Consider the following 26,410-nt stretch of genomic DNA (forward strand, 5'->3'; position numbering starts at 1 on the left):
AAGGCATATGGAAGTTCCCAGGCTAGGGGAGCTACAGCTGCCACCCTACACCGCAGCCACAGCAATGCCAGATCCGAGCTGGTGTCTGTGACCTACACCACGGCTCACGGCAATGCCGGACCCTTAACGCACTGAGCGAGGCCAGGGATTGAACCTGCATCCTCACGGACACTATGTCAGGTTCTTAACTTGCTGAGCCACAATTAGAACTGTATGTGTCTTATTAGCAAGAAATCTGGGACCTTGAGACCACCTTGGATCACGCTGAGCTTTGGAGGCTTAATGCTGTGCCCTGAATAGTTCATGACTGGTTACTTCTTATGACCACATGGTGTCGCTGTTGGAGCCCAGTCCCAACCTGTCCACTGAACTTGATAGTGAATGATGGGAATAATGCTGTTGTGTCTTTTTTCTTTTCTTTTCTTTTTCTTTTGGAGGCAGCATGCAGCTGGCTTGATGTGGGATCTCAGTTCCTAGACCAGGGGATGCTATAGTGGAAGTGCTGAATCCTAACCCCTAGGCCACCAGGGAACTCCCTGCTGTTGTGTCTTTTCTGGGAGACAGCCATGCCAATGGCATGTGGAAGTTCCCCAGGCCAGGGATTGAACCTGAGCCATGGCAATGACCCAAGCCTTTGCAGTGACAATGCTGTATCCTTAACCCGCTGTGCGCAAGGGAAATAATCCCTGTTGTGTCTTTTTTGAAAATGGGCTAAACTCAGCTAGGGGCTCTCCAGGCTTGAGATCCCAAGCTGGTGGCTTCAGCGTTCAGCAGGTGTATTTCTGGTACACATGCCACTGGCCAGGATGCCCGCTCGTTTCAGGAACGTCGGATGAGGACAGCTTTATTTTTCTCCTCAGGAATCCACACCAGGGGCTTGTTTAAACCGTCCAAACATCAGGGGTCACATGCCACCCCTTTCCTGGGAGTGTGGTTGCCCGCTCCCTCGTGCAGGGCACCGAGGTGGTTAGCACTGGTGAGGGCCGTTGTTTGCTCACCCAACCGCTACCTTCCTTCCTTTTCTCCACCGACAGAGGTGGCCTCCATGGCACCCACCTTTCCAGCTTCTCCTGCACCTTCATGGACAGGCTGCTCAAACCTGGCTGGCGTGTCCCTGAAGAAATGCTGGCTGGAGCATTTCTGGGGAAGACTAAACACATGAACGTGTATCTATATTTTTTGGGCTGTGCCAATGGCCCGAGGAGGTTCCCAGGCCAGGAATTGAAGCCACACCCAGGCCACAGCAGCAACCAGAGCCACAGCAGTGACAATGCCAGACCCTTAACCCGCTGAGCTACCAGGGAACTCCACATGAAGATGTTTCTGGAGAAATCTCCATCCTTCTTAGACGTGAGGAGGCCAGCCTCCACATGAAGGCTGAGGTAGGCAGCCTCCAGGAGGCTCTCAGGTCGCTTTGCCTCTTGTTATTCATACCTTGTGTAGTCCTCTCCCAGGGTGACTCAGGGCTGGCTTGTGTGGCTAAGTAAGATACGGCAGATACAGACCTAGAAGGCGAGACTGGGAAAGGAATTGGAGTTGTGAATGTCATCGTCTACACTGTAAGGACACTCAAGGTCATGTATCTTACTGTGAGGACATGTGGGCCATGTGGCAGGGAGGCACCCACAGCCAGCACCAGCTTGCCAGCCATGTGGGTGAGCCACCTGGGAAATGGACCCTCCAGGTCCAGTCAAGCCTTCAGAGATGAGCACAGCCCCAGCTGACACCTCACTGCACCCACTGTGAGACTGAGCCGGAACGCCTTGTGAGCTGCTCCCCGATTCCTGACCCACTGAAACCCCGAGGAATGGTTGGATGTTCCTGTCATGGCTCAGCGGTAATGAGCCCGACTAGCATCCCCGAGGACACAGGTTTGATCCCTGGCCAAGCTCAGTGGGTTAAGGATCGGGTATTACCATGAGCTGTGGTGTAGGCCACAGACCCAGCTCTGATCCCATGTTGCTGTGGCTGTGGTGCAGCCAGCAGCTGCAGCTCCAGTTCGACCCCTAGCCTGGGAACTTCCATATGCCGCGGATGCAGCCCTAAAAAGCCAAAAAAACAAACAAACAAAAAAACCCAGAAACACTATTGTTGCTCAAGGCTGCCTGTTTTTTGTTTTTTGGTTTTTTTTGTCTTTTTGCCATTTCTTGGGCCGCTCCCGCAGCATATGGAGGTTCCCAGGCTAGGGGTCGAATCGGAGCTGTAGCCGCCAGCCTACGCCAGAGCCACAGCAACGCGGGATCTGAGCCACGTCTGTGACCTACACCACAGCTCATGGCAATGCCGGATCGTTAACCCACTGAGCAAGGGCAGGGACCGAACCCGCAACCTCATGGTTCCTAGTCGGATTCGTTAACCACTGCGCCACGACGGGAACTCCAAGGCTGCGTGTTTTGAGGGGACTTCATTACACAGCAATAGATAAATGCTCAAAGGCCAACACTGTAAAGAGTTCAGACAGGAACGGTGGAAAACACTGGAGTCTTCGAGTTAACTAACCCTGAAGCCTACTTCCCAACCCTTCAAGTGAGAGACGTGCACGCAAACTGTGAAGCTGGGTGGAACTTCTAGAGCCCTCGAACCCTTCCACCACCATGACCAGCCATGTCTGATGAGTGTAAGTCTGCCCCTCCAGGTTTTAGAACCCAGACTTCCTACCTGGTCGTGGTCATCCATGACTTTTTTTTTTCTTTTTTGTCCACTCCATGGGATATGGAGTTCCCAGGCCAGGGATTGGAACTGAGCTGCCGTTGACCTAAGCCACAGCTGCAGCCATGCTGGATCCTTAATCCACTGTGTCAGACCGAGGATGGAACCTGAGTCCCAGCGTGGATCCTGTTGAGCCACAGGGAGAACTCAGGTCACATCTATGACTTTGTGTTGACCCCTGCTGGCTTCCTGCTTCTGGGATGTTACAAGCTGCTTTGTTCCTAAAATGCCTCTGGGGCAAAGCCTCTGTCTGGAACCCCTCTGGGGCTCAAATCCTGGATCCTTGGTGGAAGCCCACCTTTGGAAGCCGAGCAGTCTGGGGCAATCGGTCGTATCCTGTTGCTTGGCTCCTGGACAATACCCAACTTCCTGGTTCTGACTCCTTGAGCTGCTCCCTGTCTCTGAAAACCAAGGCAGGGTGGCTGCCTGGGCTGGCATCTCGGGGGCTGGGACAGCAGCCTCTGGATGGGGACAGCTCTGTCCTGGGGTTTACTAGCTGCGATGCTCTTGTGTCGTTTGCATGAGTGTGGGTGCATGTGTGAGCCGGTGTGTGCTTGTATGCCTAGGTTCGCACTTGTCTGTGCTCGAGGATGTGGCTCACTTGTCGCTTCTCGGCCCCGAGGGCAGTGCTGAGACTAAAGCCTCATCTCTGGGTTCCGGGGAAAACCCTATTCTACCTAACAAGCACTGACACAGCGCTTCCTCCACACCAAAGCTCTAAACACTTTTCAAACTCAATGAAGCCACAACAACCCTATGAGGTATGTACTATTTTTAATTTTTGGCCACATCTGTGGCATGTGGAAGTTCCCCAGGCCAGGGATTGAACCCGTGCCATGGTAGTAACAACCCTGGATCCTTAATCTTCTAGGCTCTCGGGGAACCCCCAGGTATGTACTATTATTCCCCTTTTTTTTTTTTTCTTTTTAGGGCCACACCTGTGGCATATGGAGGTTCTCAGGCTAGGGATCAAATCAGAACTGCAGCTGCCGGCCTACACCACAGCCACAGCAATGCTGGATCCCAGCCACATCTGTGACCTACAGCACAGCTTGTGGCAACACCAGATCCTTAACCCACTGAGCGAGGCCAGGGATCAAACCTGCAACCTCATGGTTCCTAGTCGGATTCGTTTCTGCTGCGCCACGACGGGAACACCTAAACGTTTTTATTATCTTTGGCTGTACCCTGAGGCCCGCAGAAATTCCTGGGCAAGAAATTGGATCCACACTCCAACAGTGACCTGAGCCACAGCAGTGACAATGCCAGATCCCTTAACCTGCTAGACCACCAGGGAGCTCCAAAATGTTAAACATTCAGTGGTATTTGGTACATTCACAATACTGTGCAGCCCCCACCTCCATCAAGTCCTCAAAACATTTTCATCACCCCAAACCAGGGAGACCCTCTCTCCATGAAATATTGCCTCTTCCTCTCAGCCTCTGGCAAAAACTAATCTACTCTGTATTTCTATGGACTTAACTATTTGGAATAATTCACATAAATAGAATCACACAATGTGTGACCTTTGGTGTCTGGCTTCTCTCAGTGTTTTGTTTTGTTTTTGTCTTTTTAGGGCCGCACCCGAGGCATGTGGAAGTTCCCAGGCTAGGGGCTGAACCAGAGCTGTAGCTGTTAGCCTAGACCACAGCCATAGCAACGTGGGATCTGAGCCGCATCTGCGACCTACACCACAGCTTATGGCAATGCTGGATCCTTAACCCATCTCAGTGTGTTTTTGAGGTTCCGCCACGTTGTACCTGGGTCAGACCTCATTCCTTTCTGTGGCTGATTAACACTCTGTTGCCTGTATACATGGCGTTTGGCTCACTGATTTATCAGTTGATGGACGTTGAAGTTGCTTCCACCTTTTGGCCATGGTGAACAGTGCTGCTCTGAACCCTCACGGACAAGTACTTCTTTGGGGCCCTGTTTTCAGTTTTGGGGGGCATATGCTTAGGAGGAGAACTGCTGGGTCGTGTGGCAACTCTATGCTTCTCTTTTTTTTTTGTCTTTTTGTCCTTTTAGGGCCGCACCCACGGCATGTGGAGGTTCCCAGGCTAGGGGTCTAATCGGAGCTGTAGCCGCCGGCCTATGCCACAGCCACGGCAACACCAGATCTGAGCCACGTCTGCAACTTACACCACAGCTCACGGCCACGCCGGATCCTTAACCCACTGAGTGAGGCCAGGGATGGAACCCGCAACCTCATGGTTCCTACTTGGATTTGCTACTGCTGCGCCACAACGGGGACTCCTATGCTTCTCTTTTGGAGGAACCACTGTATGGATTTCCACAGTGACTGAACTGTCTTATGTTTCTACCAACAATGAATGAGGGTTCCATTTTCTCTATATCCTCATTAATACTTGTTTTTAAACAATTTTTTTTTTCTTTTTAGGGCCACACCTGTGGCATATGGAGGTTCCCAGGCTAGGGGTCCGATTGGAGCTACAGCTGCCAGCCTACACCACAGCCACAGCAATATCAGATCCAAGCCGTGTCTTCGACCTACACCACAGTTCATGGCAACGCTGAATTCTTAACCCACTGAGAGAGGCCAGGGATCGAACGTGCAACCTCATGGTTCCTAATCGGATTCATTTCTGCTGCGCTATAATGGGAACACTTGTTTTTAAACAATTTTTTAAAATTATAGTTAAGAAGTTCCCGTCATGGCTCGGTGGCCAAAGAACCCAACTAGGAACCATGAGGTTGTGGGTTCCATCCCTGGCCTAACTTAGTAGGCTAAGGATCCGACATTGCCGTGAGCTATGGTGTAAGTCGCAGATGTGGCTCAGATCTGGTGTTGCTGTGGTTGTGGCGTAGGCTGGTAGCTGTAGCTCCGATTCGACCCCCACCTGGGAACTTCCATATGCCCTGGGTGCTGCCCTAAAAAGCACATACACACGAAAAATAGCATCCCTGGGAATTCCCGTCGTGGCTCAAAGGGTTACAAACCTGACTAGTATTCATGAGGATTCGGGTTCGATACTTGGCATGACTCAGTGGGTTAAGGATCCTGTGTTGCTGTGGCTATGGAGTAGGCTGGCGGCTCCCATTTGACCCCTAGCCCGGGAACTTCCATATGCCGCAGGTGCGACCCTAATGAGAAAAAAAAAAAAATCCCTCCATTTGGGTTTGTCTGATGTTTCCTCATGTTTAGACGGGGGCCCTGCATCCTGGTGGGAATCCTGTTCAGATGACATCGTGGCTTTCTCAGGGCCTTACGAGGCGCGCACAGTGAGTGTCCACTGCCCCTCGTCACCGATGCTATTTAATTCATTCCACATGCGCCCAGGGCACGTGGAAGTTCCCGGACCAGGGACTGAACCTGCGTCACAGCTGTGAACAGGCCACTGCAGATCCTAGGTCCCTAACTTGACGCATCATAAGGGAACTCCCTGGTGATGCTATTTTAATCCTTTGGTCAAGGTGTTGCCTGATACCTCTCCTATATTGTTACCCTTCCCCCACCTGCTACAAATAAACAACCTGTGAAGAGACACTTCAAGAGCATGCCAATAAGACAAAAAATAAAAAATAAAAAAATCGGAGTTCCCGTCACGGCGCAGTGGTTAACAAATCCGACTAGGAACCATGAGGTTGCAGGTTCGATCCCCAGCCTTGCTCAGGGTTAAGGATCCGGCGTTGCCGTGAGCTGTGGTGTGGGTCGCAGATGCAGCTCAGATCCCTCGTTGCTGTGGCTCTAGTGTAGGCCGGCGGCTATTGCTCTGATTAGACCCCTAGCCTGGGAACCTCCACATGCCACAGGAGTGGCTCTAGAGAAGGCAAAAAGACACACACACACACACACACACACACACACACACGAAAGAGCACGCCAATAGACTGCCCTCATCAAAAATCTCCCTCCAGAGTTCCTGCTGTGGCTCTGTGGGTTAATTATCCAACGACCAGTTACCCTGGGTGGTGGCACCAGGCACTCTCTTGCCGCTGGCAGGCCACAGAGGCTAGGGATGGTGAAATCCCACTGGCAAGGCTGTGGTGGGCTCAGCAGGACCTGCGATAACATACCCAGCGGTCGGGGTAGCTGCTTTGAGGTTGGGTGGCTGGGAGCCCACAGGAAGTGACTCGGTGCAGAGCTGATGCATCCTGCCCAGCACCCGTCCCGGGGCAGGAGCTGCAGGCTGGCGAGGCTGCGGGCATGGAGAGCGAGAAGCCTGGGCCGGAGGGGCCTCAGGGCCGGTCCCTGGGGCAGGGCTGGCACTTGGGGGTCAGGGGCTCCGGTGAGTACTCCCCTCCATCCTCGCCTGCCCCCTGGAGCCTGCCCCGCTGGAGAGCTTATTTGGCGGCCGCCGTGCTCTGCTACATCAACCTCCTGAACTATATGAACTGGTTCATCATCGCAGGTGAGGCACCTGCCCATTTGCCCCCCACCTCCCCACTGGCCGCCCAGCCACCAGCAGGTGCTCTGTATGTACAGAGTCCTTCTGTCCAGCAAACCTTCTTCTTGGGGAGCATATTCCTGCTGTTCTTCCCCCAGGGGTGGTTTCAGCCCTGCCTGAATGGGGGGAGGGTCAGCTGAGTTCCCAATCCAGCCTCCAACTAAGAGGGTGCACACAGGTGTGGCAGCACGGGGGCGGTAGGTGGGTGAGGACAGCGGGGAGGACTGAGCTTCAGGCAAAGGTCTGGCGGTTCTGGGACAGCGGGGTGAGGTTGAGGAAGACAGGGAGGTCTGGCCCTGCTTGCGAGCAAGAACTAGCGGGGCTGGGTGTTTCTGGGGCAGCAGGCTGCGTGCAAGCCTTGCACATTCTGCCTTCCTTCCTGAAGTCCCCAGAGCTCAGTCCGCTGTCCTCATGACACTCACTCAACGACTCATTCATTCAAGATTCAACCTTTTCTCTCTCTCTCTTTTTTTTTTTTTCCTTGTTTTTTTAGGGCCGCACCTGGGCATGTGGAGGTTCCCAGGCTAGGGATGGAGTCGGAGCTATAACTGCCAGCCTACACCACAGCCACAGCAATGCCAGATCCGAGCTGAGTCTGCAACCTACACCACAGCTTATGGCAACACTGGATCCTTAACCCACTGAGCGAGGCCAGGGATTGAACCCACATCCTCTCGGATACTAGTCGGGTTCATTAACCACTGAGCCATGAGAGGAACTCCCAACCTTCTTTTCTCTCTTGATCATGGATTCATTCAAGATGGACTGATTAGGGAAAAAAAATCGACTGAGCACTAAATGGCAGGCCCCTCTGGTGGGCCCTGGGGACCCAGGGGAGGGGAAGTTGACCTTGTCACTCCTGAGCTTGGAATGACCATCTCACCGGGCAGGCAGACAGGCAGACGAGCTCCTTAACAGGACTCCTGCAAGGCAGAGAGATGCGGAGAGATGCAGCTGGAGGAGGAGGCAGAGCCGGGCCTGGGGAGCTCATGGGAGGTGCCTGCAGCAGCCGGGGGCCCCCCTGAGGCTGGGATGAGGATTCAGCAGCTGAGCTGTGGAATGAATGGGACTTGGGGTTGCAGACAGCACCAGACACGGCCGGTGTCGGGCTTTGAGGAGCTCAGGGGGGACACAGAACACAGGTCCACGGGAGTCCCTGGTGGTCTGGTGGTTGGGATTTGGTGCTTTCACTGCTGTGGCCCGGGTTCAATCCCTGGTTTGGGAACTGAGATCCCACATTAAGCTGCTGCAAGCTGCAATCGAAAAAAAAAGAAAGAGAAAGAAAGGAAAAAAAAAAGAACACAAGTCCCAGTGGCTCTAATCTGGGAATGAGTCGGGTGAGCATCAGCTGGGCAGCCCAGGACGGATAACTGAGGGTTCTGGCAGAATTCACAGAGGAGGGGGCCTATTGTCTGGGTGTCGAAGGCAGGGAATGGGGTGAGGCAAGGGCTTTGGAGGGAGGGTTGGTATGAGTCAAGGCACATGGGGATAATGCCTGGCCTGATCAGGGCTGGAGAGATGGGGAGAAGGCTGGAAATTATTCTAAAAGGGTGTTTGTGGGAGTTCCCATCATGGCTCAGTGGTTAACAAATCCGACTAGGAACCATGAGGTTGCGGGTTTGATCCCTGGCCTCGCTCAGTGGGTTGAGGATCTGGCGTTGCCGTGAGCTGTGGTGTATGTCACAGACCTGGCTTGAATCCTGCGTTGCTGTGGCTCTGGTGTAGGCTGGCAGCTACAGCTCTGATTAGACCCCTAGCCTGGGAACCTCTATGTGCCGTGGGTGCAGCCCTACAAAAGACAAAAAAATAAAAAAATAAAAGGGTGTTTGGGGCTAGTTCATAGGCTTCTTGGGGGCCAGGCTTGTGCTTTCTGCTGAGCCAGTGGGGAGCCTTAAATTTTTAAGTAGGGAGACTAATCAGATTGGAGGCCCGATGGAGGCACAGGGAGACAGGGAGGTCAGATGAGAGGCTACCGTGATGGATGAGCCTGAAGCTGAGGAGGCCTGAGCTGGAGTCGGGGTGGAGGGCATGAAGAGGAGGGGCTGGGGGAAAAGGTGGCTGGAGATGGGCAGTCAGGGCTGTGGGATTTTTTTCACCCTCTATGTGGGGTTCCTTCTTTTGTATGAGGCCCCGGCTAGGCCATCAGTCCCTGAGTCCTGTGGCCTGAGGCACCTTCCGTGATGGGACTTCCTCTGAGCTGTGTGAGAAGCAAGGCAGTGGTTATTGGCTTGTGGGGGGTGGCGGGAGAGGGGAAGTGAAACTCCACTGAGAGCCCTGGGGACTGTTGGGGCAGGTGATTCTCATGCAACAAAGAATTTGCTGGTGTTCCCATTGCGGCACAGTGGAAATTAATCTTACTAGGAACCGTGAGGTTGTGGGTTCGATCCCTGGCCTTGCTCAGTGGGTTAAGGATCTGGCGTTGCCATGAGCTGTGGTGTAGGCACAGATTCGGCTCAGATCTGGCGTTGCTGTGGCTGAGGTGTAGGTCGGCAGCCACAGCTCCAATTCGACCTATAGCCTGGGAAACTCCATATGCCATGGGTGTGGCCCTAAAAGGACCAAAAAAAAAAAAAAAAAAGAATTATCTTGCATTAAGCAGGTCTCTGGGAGGCCAGAGTGACAGTGGAAAGGTAGGCTGGACCCACATTCAGCCCCAGAGCAGCACAAGGCAGGGAGGAGCCCAGGAGCCACCAAAACAGGGGGCTGAGTCCTATTTCCCCAAGTGAGTGCGATTACAGAGAATTTTTGCTTGGCCATTTACTTTGCATATTTGTGTTGTCTATTTTTTTATTTGCGTGTTTGTTTTGGCCACACCCAAGGTCTATGGAAGTTCTGGGGCCAGAGATCAAATCTGCACAACAGCAGTAACCCAAGCCACAATAGTGACAATGCTTGATACTTAACCAACTGAGCCACCAGGGAACACCTGTGTTGTCTATTTTTTTCTTGCCAGTGAATATGTCTAGTTCGTGTAATTAAAAAGAATATTGGGAGTTCCCATTGTGGCTCAGTGGTAACGAACCCAACTAGGGTCCATGAGGATGTGGGTTCGATCCCTGGACTCGCTCAGTGGGTTAAGGATCTGATATTGCCCTGAGCTGTGGTGTAGGTCGTTTCCAGGCTAGGGGTCCAATTGGAGCTGCAGCTGCCGGCCTATGCCACAGTCACAGCAACGTGGGATCTGAGCTGTGTCTGTGACCTACACTATAGCTCAGGGCAACACTGGATCCTTAACCCACTGAGTGAGGCCAGGGATCAAATCCGCATCCTCATGGATACTAGTCAGGGGTCATTACTGCTGAGCCACAATGGGAACTCCCGAGCCTCTGTTTCTTCATCTGTATAATGGGGACAGTGAGAGTGTTGGCCCTTAGCCATCTCATAATTAAAAGTGACAGCAGGGCCAGAGCTTCACAGCTCAGATACGCAGGTGCCTCAGACCCTGACTAACTCTGAAAAGCCACCAAGGGGCTGAGGGGATTTCAGGGAGTAGAGTCTGATGTCCAGGGGTCTGTTCTTCTTTCTGCATTAGGCTGAGTGTCCACTGCGCGGATCCACAGTCTAGCAAGACCTTGGGGGGCTTCAGAGACTGCTGGTGCCGAGCAAGAGCCTGCCGCCCTCAGGGAGGCGGGCCAAGGTCGGGCCTAAGTGGGACCTGTCTCTGAACCTCCCATGGGCATGTCTGTGTGTTCATGCCTCTGGAAGAACATGTTTGGGTGTGCATGTGTGCAGGCCAGGACACACAGGCCTTTGCATGTATAAGCTCATACATGTACATGTCTGTTTACAAATATCTGGGGTTTGTATAGAAGCAGGGCTGCCTTTTTGCAAATCCGTTGATTTTCATTTCCTCTGTGGTCTAAGAGAATGACTGCCGGTCACTCTGACTATGATGCGAATGACAGCCCGGCACGTGTGCAAATGCATGCGTGTCTGTGGGTGTGTCTTTATGTGTACATCTCAGTGTATGTGTGTGTGCATGTTTGGGTGCAGGCTCCTGTGTGTGTATGGGTCTCTCTGTTGTAGGGAGCGTATGTCTCAGGCGTGCCCATTTGTACATACCAGGTGGATTTGCACATCTGTGTCTGCATGACCATGTGTTTATGTTCGGGCGTGCACGCTTGTGTGTGAATGTTTGTATGCACCTGTGCCTTTGGGATGTGTGTTTCTGGGTGTGTCTGATGTGCCCTCGTTATGTACTGGCCAGAGTGCCTTTTTTCTTCTTTTTTTTAGTTTTGGCTGCTGTGTCTGTGTGTGCGGTTGTGTGCCTATGTGTGTGTGGGGGGGATGAGAACAGTCCATGCCTGTGCTGTGCTGCTCAGCTGCGGGCTAGACCCAAAGGCAGGGGCAGCTGCCTTTGGAGGCCAGGCAGGCAGCTTCCCATTTCCTGAGCACTGTCCGTCTGTCCACAGGGGTGCTGCTGGACGTACAGAAGTTTTTTCATATCAGCGACAGCAAGGCTGGTTTGCTTCAGATGGGTAAGGAGGGTGTCCCCAGCCCTGGGCTCATGTTGGGTGGAGTCTTTCAGCAGGTCCGGTTCTGGGCCCAGCTCCAGGAATCAGGGGCCAGGCTGAGCCCCACTGAGTCCCCTGGCACAGGGGAGGGGGTGCCGAGGATGCATGGTGTTCCGGCGGGAGGGACCGTCTCGGCGGGAGATGGAGGCAGTGTAGGCAGAGATCTGATGCCTGAACAGCCTCTAACGATTTGAGGGCAGGTGCTGCGGAAAGAATGGAGGGAGATGGGGCTGAAGCACGCTTCCAACCTTCAGATGCTGGCTGTGGAGCTGGTCACTCCTCCTTCACGTCGGTTAAGCTCTGCCCTGCAGGGGAGACTAGCCGGGCTTGAGAAATCCTGGTGTGTGCTTTCCTCTCACTTACCTCAACAACCCAATCACCAGGACGGACAGACAGACAGACAGGCAGACAAAGACACGTACTCCGATGGGATCTGGGCCACTGGTGCCTCTGCCCAGCAATGGGGAGCAGCCACACCGCCCACGCCAAGGTGGGGAAGGTGGGGGGTCACCGGGAGCTTCTTTCCCCTGTGGGTGCCTGGATGGTGACCCACACATGCACGTGTGCACACATTGTCACAACACAGGACACCCAGGTGTGCCCCTTTACAGTTCTGAGAAGATCCCATGGACAGAGCCTCAAGCCCATATATTTCTTTTCTAAAATAGATCTGCCCAAGAACAAGCCTCTGGTTTTTCTTTCCCACCCCCCCCTTTAGGAATTACCTGTCCACCATTTTTAGCAGGAAAAGTCACCTCTTCCCATTCTGTTTTCCTCTGGTGCTCTGTCCTGGGGTGTAAAATCCTCCAGGGAGACAGGCAGAGGGACCCCTCATGGCTGCTTGGCTTCTACTGATGAGGCCCTGGGAGCAGGGCAGAGAGAGCTTCAGGAAAAACCGACTGAGGGGAGTTCCTGTCGTGGCGCAGTGGTTAACGAATCTGACTAGGAACCAGGAGGTTGCAGGTTCGATCCCTGGCCTTGCTCAGTGGGTTAAGGATCTGGCGTTGCCGTGAGCTGTGGTGTGGGTTGCAGACGCGGCTTGGATCCCGTGTTGCTGTGGCTCTGGCTTAGGCCGGCAGCTACAGCTCTGATTCGACCCCTAGCCTGGGAACCTCCATATGCCGTGGGAGCGGCCCTAGAAAAGACAAAAAAAAAAAAAAAAAAAAAAAAAAAAACCCTACTGGGGACATTTCCTCCAGGCCACAGACCCAGGGATGGCAAGGTGCCAAGCCTTATCTAGCTGTCCCACTGGTGCGTGACAGTGTATTCATCTATGATTGAGAATTCACCAGTGAGTGAGATGGCTGTCTCCGGGAAGGGTGTCAGCGCATTTATTTCAATAAAAAGATGAAGCTAACATTTTAATATCTTTCCTGCAGACAACCAGTCTGATTTGTCCTATTGATTTGGCAAATGAAGACTGGCTTTGCCCATTTGTCTCTCCGGTGGCCCTTTCCCACAAACTGAATGAGCTCCACCGGTAGCCTTAAGGGTTTGGATGCTGTATAGTTTAAAAAATACAGTCCCGCTGGAAATCACATCCTTTGCAACTATGTAAACTTACAATAAAAACGTTTTCAATATCAACTGAAAACGTGTGAAGGGGGGTTCCCTGCTGTGGCGCAGTGGAAATGAATTTAACTAGGAACCATCAGATTGCAGGTTCAATCCCTGGCCTCCCTCAGTGGGTTAAGGATCCGGCATTGCCATGAACTGGTGTAGGTCGCAGACACAGCTTGGATCCTGTGTTGCTGTGGCTCTGGCGTAGGCCAGCAGCTGTAGCTCTGATGAGACCCCCTAGCCTGGGAACCTCCATATGCCACGGGTGCCGCCCTAAAAAGACGAGAAAAAAAAAGTGTGAAGGGGGACACAGACCTATAAACTGAGGCGCGGAGCAAAAGCGTTAGATCGCTGCCTTGGATCCCAGTCTCTTCCAATTGCCTTCCTTTCTTGGGGCTGAGGCTGGAGGCTGGCATCTGGTGCTCATCTTCCAGTCATACTGGAGCCAAAGGGAGACTATTTCAGCTCAATTCCCACAACTTTCTAGATTAAGCAGATAATGGAATATGAGTCAATATTTCCCTTCGCTGGTTCTTACCTTGGTGGACAGGAGTATTACTGCGAGCCCCCCCACCCCCATAAATGAGTTGCAGAGAGGGAGGAGTTTGTGGGAAGGGGAGAGGGAGGTGGGGAAAGGGGCAGGGGAGGGGTGGGAGAGGGAGAGGGGGCGCAGGCGCTAGGAGAGGCCATGGCGGGGATGGGCTTGTGAGCCTGTAGTGGGATGTGTGTGTGTGTTTGAGATTTGATGATCTCTGCGGAAGCAGGTCCAAAAATGTGTGCGGAAAGGACAGTGGACTTGGAGGCCCGATGACCGGGCTTGTCCCTGGTGACCTCAGGTGGGTCTTTTCACCTTTCTGGGTTGCTGCGCAATGGCCCTGAGACCCAATGACTCAGAAGGCTTGGCCAAGCGTTAAGAGTGGGTTGGGGAGTGCCTCTTGTGGTGCAGCAGGAAAAAATCCAACTAGGAACCATGAGGTTGCAGGTTCAATCCCTGGCCTCTCTCAGTGGGTTAAGGATCTGGCGTTGCTGTGAGCTGTGGTGTAGGCCAGCAGCTACAGCTCCGATTGGACCCCTAGCCTGGGAACTTCCATATGCCCTGAGTATGGCCCTAAAAAGCAAAAAAAAAAAAAAAAAAAAGAGTGGGTTGGAAGGTGGGGGGAAGAAGTGATCAGACACTCCTTCCCTCCTCCCCCCACCATGGGACAGAGAAGCTGCTGGAGTTAATTAATTTACAGCATTTATTTATTTCTGTTAATGATTTTTATTTTTTTCCCCTTATAGCTGGCTTACAGTGTAATGTCAGTTTTCTACTGTACGGCATATTGACCCAGTTGCACATATATGTATACATTCTTTTTTCTCACATTATCATGCTCCATCATAAGCGACTAGAGATGGTTCCCAGTATTATACAGCAGGATCTCATGGCTTATCCATTTCAAAGGCAAGAGTTTGCATCGATTAACCCCAAATTCCCAGTCCATCCCAATCCCTCCCCTTCCCCCTTGGCAATCACAAGTCTGTTCTCCATGTCCATGATTTTCTTTTCTGTGGAAAGGTTCATTTGTACTGTATGTTAAATTCCAGATGTGTGATATCATATGATATTTGTCTTTCTCTTTCTGACTTACTTCACTTAGTATGAGAGTCTCTAGTTCCATCCATGGTGCTGCAAATGGCATTATTTTGTTCTTTTTCATGGCTGAGTAGTATTCCATTGTGTATATATACCACATCTTCTTAATCCATTCATCTGTTGATAGACATTTAGGTTGTTTCCATGTCTTGGCTATTGTGAATAGTGCTGCAATGAACACGCAGGTGCATGTGTCTTTTTCAAGGAAAGTTTTGTCTGGATATATGCCAAAGAGTGGGATTGCTGGGTCATATGGTAGTTCTATACATGGTTTTCTAAGGTACCTCCATACTGTTCTGCATAGTGGTTGTACAAATTTACATTCCCACCAACAGTGCAGGAGGGTTCCCTTTTCTCCACACCCTCTCCAGCATTTGTTATTTGTGGACTTATTGATGATGGCCATTCCGACTAGTGTGAGGTGGTACCTCATAGTAGTTTTGATTTGCATTTCTCTAATAATCAGTGATGTTGAGCATTTTTTCACATGCTTGTTGGCCATTGATTTACAGCATTTAAAATGCACAATGATGTGGCCCTTACCATGGGCCAAGCACTATAGTATGTGCTTTTTTTTTTTTTTGTCTTTTGTCTTTTGAGGGCCACGCCCACGGCATACGGAGATTCCCAGGCTAGGGGTCTAATTGGAGCTGTTGCTGCCGGCCTACACCAGAGCCACAGCCACACCAGATCTGAGCCGAGTCTGTGACCTACACCACAGCTCATGGCAATTCCAGATCCTTAACCCACTGAGCGAGGCCAGGGATCAAACCCACAACCTCATGGTTCCCAGCTGGATTTGTTTCTGCTGCACCACTATGGGAACTCTTCTATGTGCTTTATAACGTTGACTCATTTAATCTTCACAACAATCCCATACGGCAGGGATTATTATTATGCCCATTTTATGGATGGTGAACTTGAGGCACAGAGAGGCTTTGGGGCTCGCTGAAGGTCACACAGCTAGTAAGTGACAGAGCTGGGATTCAAACCCCGGTAGCTGTTTATAGTGTCCCTCTCTGAACCCTGTGCTTCTTAATTCCTCCCACCTTGTTACAGAAATGATTTGAATCTGGAGATGCTGGGAGTGGAGGCATGCTTGCCTTCCCCCTGAGGGCCAGCTTCTCCACCCCCAGGAGATCAGCAGGTGTAAGGTGTTTACACCCTGTAAAGGGTCCTTGCCCCAACTTTAATAAAAGTGTTGGAAGACTTGGGGAAATATTTTATAACCCTTAGGTGAAGAAGATATGCACTAACAAGACACAAAAAGATCCCTCTAGAGGTGATTACACCAAAGTTAAATTCTTTAGCATGATGGTGACTGAAACTCTAAGTGCCATTAGCAGTAATAACAGATCACATTTGTTGGGTATTTACATAAACCTGTTATTGCCTTTTACATGCTTTATTTTATTTAATCTTCCCAATAACCTTATGAGGGAAGTACTATTACTATCTTACTGTGTAGTTGATAAAAGGGGAACAGGGGGAGTTGCTGTGTGGTGCAGCGGAAACGAATCTAACTAGGATCCATGAGGATGTGGGTTTGATCCCTGGCCTCGTTCAGTGGGTTGGGGATCCAGAGTTGCTGTGAGAAGTGGTGTAGGTCGCAGACGCGGCTTGGATCCCACATTGCTGTGGCTGTGGCCTAGGCCCGCGGCTCCAGCTCTGATTCACCCCCCTAGCATGGGAACTTCTATATGCGGCCCTAAAAAGAAAAAGAAAAAAAAAAAAGGGAAGAGGAGAGTTAAGGAATTTGCCTAGGTTCACAGAGCTAGGAAGTGGTGGGGTCAGGATGTGAGCCCACATATTCAGTTGCAGTATTTGCCTTTTAAATCCTTAAAACAAATATAAAGGATTGGGTCAACTATACTTCAATAATATATACATACATACATAAATAAATAAAGGAGTAAGAGGAATTATCAAAAGAACCTAACAAAAAAATGGGCAGAGGATATGAACACAGGGACTGCTACTCAGCCTCACTGGGAAAAAGAACAATGCAAATTAAAATGTCAGCGAGATGCCGTTTGTTTTTAAACCATTAAATGAACAAAAATTAATTGATCCTATCGGTATCAGCAAGGGTGCTGGTATATATACATACATGCATTTCTATTCAAGTGTAAATTGATACATCCTTTTCGGAAACCTATTGTGACAGTGGCTATTAAATTTTTAAATGGCGTTGACACCAAAGACCGTTCTCTGCAGTGTATTAGGTCAAACCATTTTAAATTGCCTTTTTTGTAGGTCAAAACTGGCTTAATTTCCGCAACAGCATATGGCTCAAACCAATACTAGAGCGGGTCAGAGCGAAGTGGGCGGGGCTGGAACCCGCGCCGGGTAGCGCCTGAACAGTCATTGGGCTCAGGAAGTGTCAATCTTCTGTGCCCGTGAATGAAGACGCAGACGCTGGGCGGGGCTCTCCAAAGCCTAAGGCTCTTGGGGGGTGGGACCGGGGTGGGGGCGCAGGGTCAGACTTTGCCCTCGCCACCTGCCAGCTCTCGGAGGCTGCAGACGCACAGAGGAGGGTGGAGGCGTTTTTCTGTGAGGAACCGGAGCAGTGAGGGTACCTATCCACGTGGTACATACAGTCCAGCAAAAACGTGGCAGTTTCTTTGTCTTCGCGGAATAGCAAACGCATTCGTTAAATCCAGTCGCCAGTTCATAAGCGTTTACTTTAAAAAATGGTATAAAAAATGGTATAAATACAACTGCCACGGCAGGGGAATGTTTTACCTACTTAGGCAAACCAACTCTTTGACCTCCAGGGACCGCTGCTTTGTAATCACTCTGCTCATCCTAAACCGCGCTCATCTGCTCAAAGCAGGCCCCTGGCAGCCCCCGCCCCGCCCCCACCCTTGCCTTCCACCCCTCCCACCTCCATCCAAGAGGAGCGCGAGAGCAAAATCAGACTCACAGGGGGCGGGAATTCTTGTAAATACGGGGCACTGGCAGCTCCATACTGGCCCTGTGTTCACTTCTGCTTCATATTTACACAGCCTTGGAGGGTGCTGTTGGCTTTTCCACTGTTGGGCTGATGCTCAGAGAGGGAGCGTTAGTAATGAAAGAGGCACAGTGAGCAAGTGAGATTTGAGCCGGGACCTAGCGCGCCCCGCCCCTGGCGGCTTCCCTCTTAGTCCCCCTGACTCTGGGCAATGGTGGGGGTTGGGGGATTCACCTTATCTTTTCCTCCTCCTGGCCTCCACCAGCTGCCAAGTTTGTGGTATCTGAACCAGTTCCTTTCACCTACTGGCCCATCTCCCCTACTTCCCTGCCTTTGTTGGGGGTGTGTGTGTGTGCATTGTGCTCCTTGTGTGTCTCCTCCAGTCTTCATCGGCTGCCTGCTGCTGTCTGCACCTGTGTTTGGCTACCTGGGTGACCGCCACAGCCGCAAGGTCACGCTGAGTGTGGGTATCATACTCTGGTCAGGAGCAGGCCTCTCCAGCTCCTTCATCTCCCCCAGCGTAAGTACCCTCATTCCTGCCCAGGCCCCCAGGGGACCCTCCCCCCCACCTGCTTCTTGCCTGATCCAGCCCCAGCAGAGCCCCAGCTGCTTCTGCTCCCTTCAGGGCTCCAGGCTGGCTTGGGGTTTGCCTTCTGAGGCTGAGAGGAGCCCGTTGGACTTTCTTAACAGGGGCCTTCCTCTTCGGCCCCTTCATTTCCGCCCGACTGTGCTGGGCCTGGAGTGGAGGGTAACTTCTGCAGGAACTGGCCTGGTTTGCAAAGATGATGCCTCTTCTGGGCAAGGGGTGGGCGGTGGCTTGGACACCAGCAGGGGGCGCCCGTGTGATATGGGGAACCTGGACTGGGAGGATTCCGGTGCCTAGAGCCCTGATCCTCTCCTCCTCCCCTGGGACACGTGTCACCTGATGCCCTGGGTCCCTCTGACAAATCCCTGGGACCCCTTGCCCTGAGGGGGTTTTCCGGAACTTACTGTGGTCTTGTGCCCGTTTGCCCAGCACGCCTGGCTTTTCTTCCTGTCCCGGGGAGTGGTAGGCATTGGCACAGCCAGCTACTCCACCATTGCGCCCACCGTCCTGGGAGACCTCTTCGTCAGGGACCAGCGGACCTGCGTGCTGGCCATTTTCTACCTCTTTATCCCTGTCGGAAGGTTGGTATTTACCCTGGATCCACTTCCCTGGGTGGTAACACTGAGGCCCAAAGGAGTCAGAACACGGCCTGGGCCGGGTGGAGGAGATGTCGGAGCAGGAAGGCTGGGATTTGAACCCCAACTCTCCCCCTTCCTCACTGGGTCACTTTACCTCTCTGAGCCTCTGTTCCTTTATGTGGAAATGGGGCCAGTGACACCAACAGATAAGCTTCGGTGGGGGTTGGAGATCAGAATAAGGATGCTCCCTACTGGCCAGTACACTCCAGGGAGGGGTGAGAAAGAGCAGCCAGGCGGGCGGTGCAGGCTGCACGGGGAGGGGCCAGCTCTGGGCGCCCAGGCGGGGAAGTGTGTTAGGGTCCAGCCATGCCCCCTACAGCAGGGTCGTTCACAGTGGGACTTAGAATCAGGCCCCTGGGCCCTGATGCAGGTTTCCTGAAATTGCCTGACTTGGGCCGGGGAGCTGGGGTGGGTGGTCCTTGTATGGGGAGACAGTGGTCGCTTGGGCTGGCCTTGGTGCCAGAGGTCACTGGTGACTTGACTAAGGGCAGTGGAATCTGGGCCTCATGTGGCTCCCTTTTCCCAGTGAAAAGGCCATGCTGCAGGACCAGGCTTCCTGGGGTGGGGACCCCTGACTCAGGCTTGGCCTCGGGGCCTCGGGCCTGCCTCCCTCTCCTCACTGGCTGTTTTTCCCTGCCCCTCTGTCGCAGTGGTCTGGGCTACGTGCTGGGGTCGGCCGTGGCGGAGCTGAGCGGGAACTGGCGTTGGGCCCTCCGAGTGAGTCCAGCTTCCTTCTCTCTGCTTTCCCCCTGCGCCGCCAGGGACTTTCCAGCCTCCGGTGGCCTTAGCCCCTTGGCACGGTACCTGGCGCCGGGGGTGGGGTGTTCAGACATCGGCAGCTTTAGACATTTAGGGCCTCGTGTGGAATGTGCCCTCTGGAGGTTGTGCCCCTGGGTTCAAATCCCAGCTGCTCAGTTTGCTAGCTGTTGACCCCATGCAAGTCCCTCCCTTTGTGGGCCTTGCTTTGCTTATCTTTGGAGTGGGGGGGACGCGAAGCGCTACTTTATGGGATCTGGAGGATTAATGAGACAAGGGATGGGAAGACACAAGGGCCGGGGCAGATGGAGGCGCAGGCCAGGCAAAGGGACAGTTCCTGCGGCAGCAAGTCCTCAATCGTCAGGGCCAGCGTGGTCAAGCCTCCAGTTCGCAACCACGTCAGACTCGCTGATCCCAGCAAAGTAGTGTCTGCGCAGGACAGGTAGGTGTTAGGTCGAATCCTACGGGGACCCCACTCCCCGGAGAAGCAGTGGTATGTCAAGCTGTGTGTATAACCAGCTCCCAGGCAATGAGCCCTTCTCCCCTCAGCGCCCAAAGCACAGAGCATCCCGAAAGCCCAGACCACAGAGTTCAGTCACCCCCAGGATGTCCTGGGTCACGGGACTGTGCGGCCCTGAGCTTCCTGGGCCCCCCTGTCCCCAGATCACGCCCTGCCTGGAAGCCGTGGCCTTGATCCTGCTTCTTGTGCTGGTTCCAGACCCGCCCCGGGGAGCTGCGGAGAAGCAGGGGGTGGTGGCCTTGGGGGGCCGAGGAACAGCTGGTGGGAGGACATCCGCTACCTTTGGAGAAAGTAAGTGTCCCTGCTCCTCCCTGCATGTCACTGAAAACCCCTCTGTCTGCCCCAGCATCACTGACGTCCCTCCGTCCGCCTCCAGGAAGCCCTCCCTGACTGTCCCAGTGTTCGCAGCCCTCTTCCTCCTCTGAACTCCACCTCACCAGCTGAGATGCCCCTCCCCCACGTGGAGGCCCCCTAGGCCATGTGACAGAATATGGGCTGGGAGGGAGGGAGGCAGTGTGCGCTCCAGCCTTGGCTCTGCCACTGCCGTATCCCTGAGTGACCTGAGACTTGGAGCCTCACCTCTCTCATTTATTCAATGGACATAAATCTCTAGCCTTGCTGGCTTCTCGGGGGTGCTGGGAAGATGCCCGAGTGAATCACTCCGAGCCTCATGAGAGAGCATCCCTCCTCTGTTCCAGGCATGGTCGGAGAGGCAGACAGGAGTCACCCACGTGCCCGGGTCTCCTCCTTTACCAAAATGTGGGGCACAGACAGGACCCCACTCTCTTTGTGGAGGGCACTCAGAGGGACGGCATGGGGCTGGAGGTGATGTGGGGTGGGGGGTCTTCAGGGCTGGGGAGAGTCCATCCTGGGGGGGGGGGAGGCACAGCAGGGGTGAAGGTATGAGGGTGGGAGGAGCAGGCTGCTGAGGGAGTGGCGGGGAAAAACTGGAGCCTGGAGCCACCTGAGTGCCCGGGTGACCTGCGTGCTCAGGAGAGGGGGGAGGGGAGCAGACAGGCGCAGACAGGCCCCCTCCCAGCCCTGCCCCCCAGCCCGCTCCGGGCTCCAGCCAGTGCACTTTCTCTTACAGCCAGAGCTTTGTGTGGTCGACCCTTGGAGTGACAGCCATGGCCTTCGTGACCGGAGCTCTGGGCTTCTGGATCCCCAAGTTTCTGTTCGAGGCCCGTGTGGTCCACGGGCTACAGCTTCCCTGCTTTCAGGAGCCATGCAGCAGCCAGGACAGGTGAGGGGCCTCTGGGTGTCCAGGTCAGGGGTGGTGGGGAGTGTTGCCGAGGTCCTGAGCTCCCAGCCTTGGCCTCTGTGGGCTCACGGAGCTGTGGGCAGACACCAGGCCAGGTTCCAGCTGGGGCTGGGCTCCTGCTGCTCTGAGTGGCCACAGGCAGCTCCCTTGTCCTCTCCAGGCCCCAGTCCCTGTCTTCTTCTTTTGGGGCCGCTGTGGAGGGTCCACAAGGCACTTGGCGGTGGCTGAGGCTTCTGTGGGGCCTGTGGGGGGATGGGGCTCTTAGGCTGCTTTCTTTCACGGGGATCTGTAGCATGAGATCATCCCATTTTACAGATGGCAAACTGAGGCACCGGGCTGCCTCGTTACCTCTCTGGTTTAGGGGTTTCCCACATGCATTTGTTTGTGCTCTGCCTCATTTGAGGCACTGGCAGTCCTGGGAAAGCTGCCCTCCTCCCCCTGCTGTGCTCCTGCCCCAGCACCCGCCCCCGTTCTCCAGGGACTCCCCGACATCCTGATGGAGAGGGCACATCTCAGTCCCCTCTTGCCTGCTTTCTCCTCGTGCCTGGGATGCTGTCCAGGCTCCCTGCAGACCCTCCTCCTCCCTGGTCCTGCCTCATCCTCGGAGTTCCTCCCCAGGGCTCCGGGCTCCTCCCTGAGGCCTCAGTGACACTAGTTCTCCACTGGCAGCCTTGACATCTACCCCTTTCTCTCCAGCCTCCTCTCTGGCTCTTAGAGAGAGCTTCATGTAATTTCCAGAATGTTCCCTGCTCTCTTGTTTCTCTGTGCCTTTGCCCAAGCTGTGTCCTCTGCCCATAGCTGCCTTCCCTTTACTCGTCATTAGCTTTTTTTCCTCTTTTTTCTTTTTAGGGCTGCATCCATGGCATATGGAAATTCTCAGGCTAGGGGTCGAATTGGAGCTGCAGCTGCCAGCCTACCCCACAGCCAAGGCAATGTGGGATCTGAGCCACCTTTGCGACTCACATCACAGCTCACAGCAATGCTGGGTCCTTATCCCACTGAGCGGGGCCAGGGATGGAATCACTGAGCCGCAGCAGGAACTCCCCATCCTTGCTTCTTAAGCTTTAACTTTAGTTCAAGCTCTATGCGAAGCATTTTGCATGAAAAACCCTCTGAAGTTTTATACTAATAAACCCTGGTGTTCCTGTAGTATAAAATGAGGCGATGGAAGATCAGAGAGGTTTAGTGATTTGCCCAAGGTCACACAGCTAATGAGTAGCAGAGCCGGGATTCAAAGCCATCTGACTCCAAAGCGGGTGCTCTTAAGCTCCCTGTCCTGTCGCCCTGGAGACTGCCTGGTACTGTTCATTGAACTGAAACATCTTCCCAACCAGCTGGCACACAGTGGGTGCTCAGGAAGCATCCAGTGGGTGAATGAATGAATACATCAGAGGAGATTGTGACATTTGTCTTGGCTCTACAGCTAGATTCTTATCTCCCTGGAGGCAAAGACTGAGTCCTAAAAGTCCCTTAGAAGCTTGAGAAAGTGGGGAAAAAAAAACACAACAACCCCGGACTCCATCCCACTTCAGGTGTTAACTGGCTGTGTGTGCCTAGGCCAGTCGCCTTGCCGTTCTCTGCTTCAGTCTCCTCCTCTGTCAGCTCCTGCTCTGAGCCTGGGTGAGAAAATGACAGGGAGTTTTGTGTTAGCGTCCCGGGGCTCGTGGAACAAATTACCACACACTTGGTAGCTTAAAACAACAGAAAATGTTCTTGTTGTTCTGGAGGCCAGAAGCCGCAAATGGTCTCACTGGGCTGAAACCAAGCTCAGCAGGGCCACCCTCCCGAGAGAGGCTCTTGGGAGAATGCGTCCTTCCTCTTCCAGCTTCTGGTGGCCGCTGGCAGTCCTGGGTGGCAGTGTCACTGCAAGCTCTGCATCCATGGTCACACTGCCTTGTGCTCTTGTGTCTCATATCTCCCTCTGCTTCCCTCTTATAGGGACAATTGCAGGTGTATTTAGGACCCACCTAAAAATGGAGGGTAATCTGCCTATCTCAGAATCCTTAATGCGGAGTGCCTGTTGTGGCTCAGTGAATTAAGAACCGACTAGTATTCGTGAGGATGCGGGTTCAATCCCTGTCCTCACTCAGTGGGTTAAGGATCTGGTGTTGGGGCAAACTGTGGTGTGGTTGTGGATGTGGCTCTGATCTGGTGTGGCTGTGGCTGGCCGCTGCAGCTCCAATTTGACCCCTTGCCCGGGAACTTCCATATGCAAAAAAAAAAAAAGGATCTTTTTTTTTTTTTTTGTCTTTTTCCCTTTTCTAGGGCTGCTCCCACAGCATATGGAGATTCGCAGGCTAGGAGTCTAATCGGAGCTGTAGCCAGCAGCCTACACCAGAGCCACAGCAACGTGGGATTGGAGCTATATCTGCAACCTACACCGCAGCTCACTGCAATGCCGGATCCTTAACCCACTGAGCAAGGGCAGGGATTGAACCCACAACCTCATAGTTCCTAGTCGGATTCGTTAACTACTGCACCACGACGGAAACTCCAAAAAAAAAGGATCCTTAACGCAATCACATCCACAAAGTCTCTCTTGCCACGTAAAGTAACAGTCACAGGTTCCAGAGATGAGGACAGAGCTGTCTTGAGTGGGTGGTGGGGATCCTTATTCAGCCTTCTACAGGTGGGTGGAAGGTCTTGGTGTTTGGGATCTGCACAGACCTTAGCTGTTAATACACCCTCCGTGGTTAGGCCCAACCCCAGGGCGAGGGTGGGGCAGGAGCAGGAGCAGGAAGCTGCAGGACGTAGGATTCTAGCTCAGCCAAAGGGAGAACTTCCAACAGACAGAGCTGGCCCAGATGGAAGGGGCAGCATGGGGGTAATGAGCTTCCTGTCCCTGGGAGCATGTAAGTAGGAGTCAGATAGCTGCTTGCCAGGGCCATAGTTTAGAGGATCAGCATAGAGCTTGGTAGGCCTTTGAGGACCCTCTCGGCTCTGAGAGTTTAATTCTTGCCAGGGTGGAGATGCTTTGCTCAGGGCTGATGGGGGACGCCCATCTACACCGCCTGTCTGAGTGATCAATCCTAAGTATTAGAAGGGTCTAGAGAACCTGCCAAGCTGGCTCAGATCAGGACTCAGAGGCAAATAGCATTCATTCAGGATTCCAGGTCACTTGACTGGGCTGAGCTGGAGCCTGGTACAGCTTGGCAGGCTGGGAAGGTTCAGTGAGCACTTTTAAGCTGCCTAGGACCCACACGCTTCGTCTGGTAGGCAGAGGGCCAGAGACACTGGCTCTGCCAATGAGGGGCTGTGACCTTAGGTGGATCCCTGCCCTCTCTGGGCTTGACACAGTCTCCTATAAACCAAGGGGATGGGGCCAGGAAATAAACCATTAGTCCTCAGCTTGTGGGATGGACATTTCGCAGAAGTTGTTTAGAGGAGAGGTGGTTTTCTGTTGATAATTTCTCAGTTGTCTATAGTCTGGCATCTGTCAGGTTCTTACACCTTGGTGGGAGCCATGGAGCTGAGAGCAGGCACCTGGCACTTTTGGAAATGTTTGGGTCTGAGAGGGGAGCCTGGCCATGTGGAGAATGGGGGGTGGGGGCGTGGGTGCTCCAGGCCGAGGGGAGAGTGTGGGCCAAGGCAGGAAAGCCAGAAAATGTAGGGTGAGTTTAGAGAACTCCCAGAGTGGGGGAGAAAGAGGGGGGGTTACATAGGTCATTAACCAAGTCCTGCAGTGCTGGCCAGGAGCCTGCCCTGAAGACAACAGGGAGTGGCTGGAAAGGTCCTGCTTACATTTGTCTTTTTTTTTTTTTTTTTTTTGCTTTTTAGGGCTGTACCAGCGGGAAATGGAAGTTCCTAGGCTAGGGGTCAAATCAGAGCTTTAGCTGCCAGCCACAGCCATAGCCAGAGCCACACCGGATCCTTAACCCACTGAGTGAGGCCAGCAATTGAACCCACATCCTCATGGATACTAGTCAGGTTCATTACTGCTGAGCCACAACAGTAACTCTTTTTTTTTTTTTTTTTTCGTCTTTTCAAGAGTTCACGCTGGTCAATCTCAGCATCCCTTTGGGCTCCTTTAAAAGGAGGCCTTGGGAGAGTTCCCTGGTGGCCTAGTGGTTAAGGATCCAGCATTGTCACTGTTGTGGCTTGGATTCGATCCCTGGCCTGTGAACATCCACATGCTGTGGGCGTGGCCAAAAAATAAATAAAAGGGGGCCTTGGAGAGTAGGATGGACCATGAGAATGAAGATACATATTCAAATCCTGGCTCTGTCGCTTACTAGCTGGTTAATCTTGGCCTCAACATTTCTTAGCCTCACCTTCCTCAACTGTCCACCTGGGAATTCTGGGAGGAATCAGTGAGCTCATTTGCTTAACGTACAGCTCTTTTCTTCCAGGCTCTATGCTCCCAGCTTAGAGTCAAGAAAGTAAACCAGGGAGTTCCCATGGTCTAATGGTAAGAACTTGGTGCCTTCACTGCTGTGGCCTGGGTTCGATCCCTCTTCTGGGGACTGAGATCCCACATCAAGCTGCTGCATGCTGTGGCCAAAAAAAAAAAGGAAATGAAAATAAACCAAACCTAGTTTCTGTTCTCTAGGAATTCACAGCCTAGGGAGTGACCCTGATGACAGAGACACAGAAGGTGCTATGGGAACTGAAGGGGGTGAAGGAATTAGTAAAGGGACAGGGAAGGCATCCCCCAAGAGGGAACATTTGTGATGGGTCTTGAAGGATGAATAGGAGTTCGGTGGAGGGAAACACTAGTGAAGGGTGTTCTAGATGGAGGGATAAAAGTAGGAATTGGGGATAGTACCTCGTCTGGGGGCTGAGGAGGATGGAATTGAGGTCTGGGGTGGAGGTCACCTAGTGTCAGACTGTCAGATCATGAAGGGCCATTTACACCACAGTGAGCTGGA

The 26,410-nt window shown here is 53.0% G+C and overlaps 1 protein-coding gene and 1 long non-coding RNA gene across 2 annotated transcripts in view; one reads left to right on the forward strand and one right to left on the reverse strand.

The window, feature by feature from the left end:
* The window catches only part of SPNS3 (sphingolipid transporter 3 (putative)), a 56,325-nt gene continuing 36,469 nt past the window's right edge, over positions 6,555-26,410 (forward strand). The window contains 8 exon segments of the mRNA XM_003131886.6: positions 6,555-7,082; positions 11,531-11,596; positions 18,165-18,301; positions 18,797-18,948; positions 19,656-19,722; positions 20,425-20,509; positions 20,512-20,572; positions 21,372-21,524. Of these exon segments, the coding sequence (XP_003131934.4) occupies positions 6,878-7,082; positions 11,531-11,596; positions 18,165-18,301; positions 18,797-18,948; positions 19,656-19,722; positions 20,425-20,509; positions 20,512-20,572; positions 21,372-21,524 (926 nt within the window). The 5' untranslated portion in view covers positions 6,555-6,877.
* Positions 17,260-19,640, reverse strand: LOC106505500. Its single transcript, XR_001299975.2, has 3 exons — positions 18,772-19,640; positions 17,755-17,877; positions 17,260-17,512 (listed from the first exon to the last, which is right to left on the reverse strand). It is a non-coding gene; the product is annotated as an uncharacterized LOC106505500 (long non-coding RNA).

Source organism: Sus scrofa, chromosome 12 (assembly GCF_000003025.6).
Source record: "Sus scrofa isolate TJ Tabasco breed Duroc chromosome 12, Sscrofa11.1, whole genome shotgun sequence".
Classification (NCBI taxonomy): domain Eukaryota; kingdom Metazoa; phylum Chordata; class Mammalia; order Artiodactyla; family Suidae; genus Sus; species Sus scrofa.